The following is a 1076-nucleotide window of genomic DNA, read 5'->3' as shown; positions in this document are numbered from 1 at the left end:
GTCTATAGTCCATATCTTAAAATTTACAGTATGCTGGCACTTGGTACGAAATTGCTCTCACAAACAACCCATACCAACTGATCAAGCAGTGTGTCCGCAACGAATATACCTTTGGTAAGTCTTATTCTTGGTTACAGACTTTTAGAGATTGCTTTATAACCCATGCATGTATTTTCTGTTTTCAATGTTTATTGGTGAAATATATACATGATATGTCCACAGATGGAAGCAAGTTCAACGTCAGATCCACTGGTACTGATGCTAATGGAAACGCAATTACACGTAGAGGACAGGTTCTGCCGAATCCTTTTGGAGAACCTCATCTTTCCGTGGACTACGAAGCATGTGAGTATTCACAATAAGATTTTGTACGTAAGTGGACACGAAGAAGATACTGTATATTTATTTAATTCATATAAAAGGTATAATCGTATGATTAACAATACGATTCGCCTCTTTGCAGCCTGGATGGCTCCCTATGTAATTCTGGACACTGACTACGAGAACTTCTCGTGCATCTATAGCTGCTCTGGATACAACTTCGGCTATTATTCCGACTTCGCCTTCATCTTCTCCCGATCACCAAGTCTCGCTGACAGATATTACAGGCGTTGTGAAGCCGCTTTCATGAACATCGGTATTGATCCCTCTCGCTTCACGAAGACAACTCAGGGTGGATCCTGCTCCTACAACACCAACTATAGGTCTTGGTAGAAGATCAATAACGTACATATTCTGTATATGATTCCCTGTGATGAAATAAAAATTGAACGATTCGTATTCTCTATTTACTCAAAAGTCAAATTCTGCAATAGTGATGAAGGACATTGTCAGCCTTGTATGAATTTGAATGAGTAAATTATTTTGATGTTTGTCCGAGGGAAAAAAAGATTCAGTAGTTAGAAAAAAGATAACACACGCACCTATCCTAGTTCACATTCTGGAAGGAAAACATCCGAAATGCCGACCGTTTGCTCGTTTTGGCACATCTCGGTGGTGGGTGAGATCATTTTAAGCATAAAAATACAAATAAATCTGGACTTACCTAGGATTGTGTGATACAAGCAACTTGCTTG

The 1076-nt window shown here is 39.2% G+C and overlaps 2 protein-coding genes across 3 annotated transcripts in view; one reads left to right on the top strand and one right to left on the bottom strand.

The window, feature by feature from the left end:
* LOC119593441 (crustacyanin-C1 subunit-like) overlaps positions 1–776 on the top strand; it is a 5218-nt gene extending 4442 nt beyond the window's left edge. For both annotated transcript variants that reach the window (XM_037942369.1, XM_037942367.1), the window contains exons 2-4: positions 30–114; positions 223–345; positions 464–776. In XM_037942369.1, coding sequence (XP_037798297.1) covers positions 30–114; positions 223–345; positions 464–714 — 459 coding nt within the window. In that variant the 3' untranslated portion in view covers positions 715–776. The remainder of the gene's footprint in view (positions 1–29; positions 115–222; positions 346–463) is intronic.
* The window catches only part of LOC119593459 (crustacyanin-A2 subunit-like), a gene marked incomplete in the record, with an annotated part of 29973 nt that overhangs the window by 1589 nt on the left and 27308 nt on the right, over positions 1–1076 (bottom strand).

The sequence above is a fragment of the Penaeus monodon genome, chromosome 32, assembly GCF_015228065.2.
Source record: "Penaeus monodon isolate SGIC_2016 chromosome 32, NSTDA_Pmon_1, whole genome shotgun sequence".
In the NCBI taxonomy this organism is placed as follows: domain Eukaryota; kingdom Metazoa; phylum Arthropoda; class Malacostraca; order Decapoda; family Penaeidae; genus Penaeus; species Penaeus monodon.
Note: the sequence above shows the minus strand (reverse complement) of the source record. Positions and strands in the feature narration are given on the sequence as shown.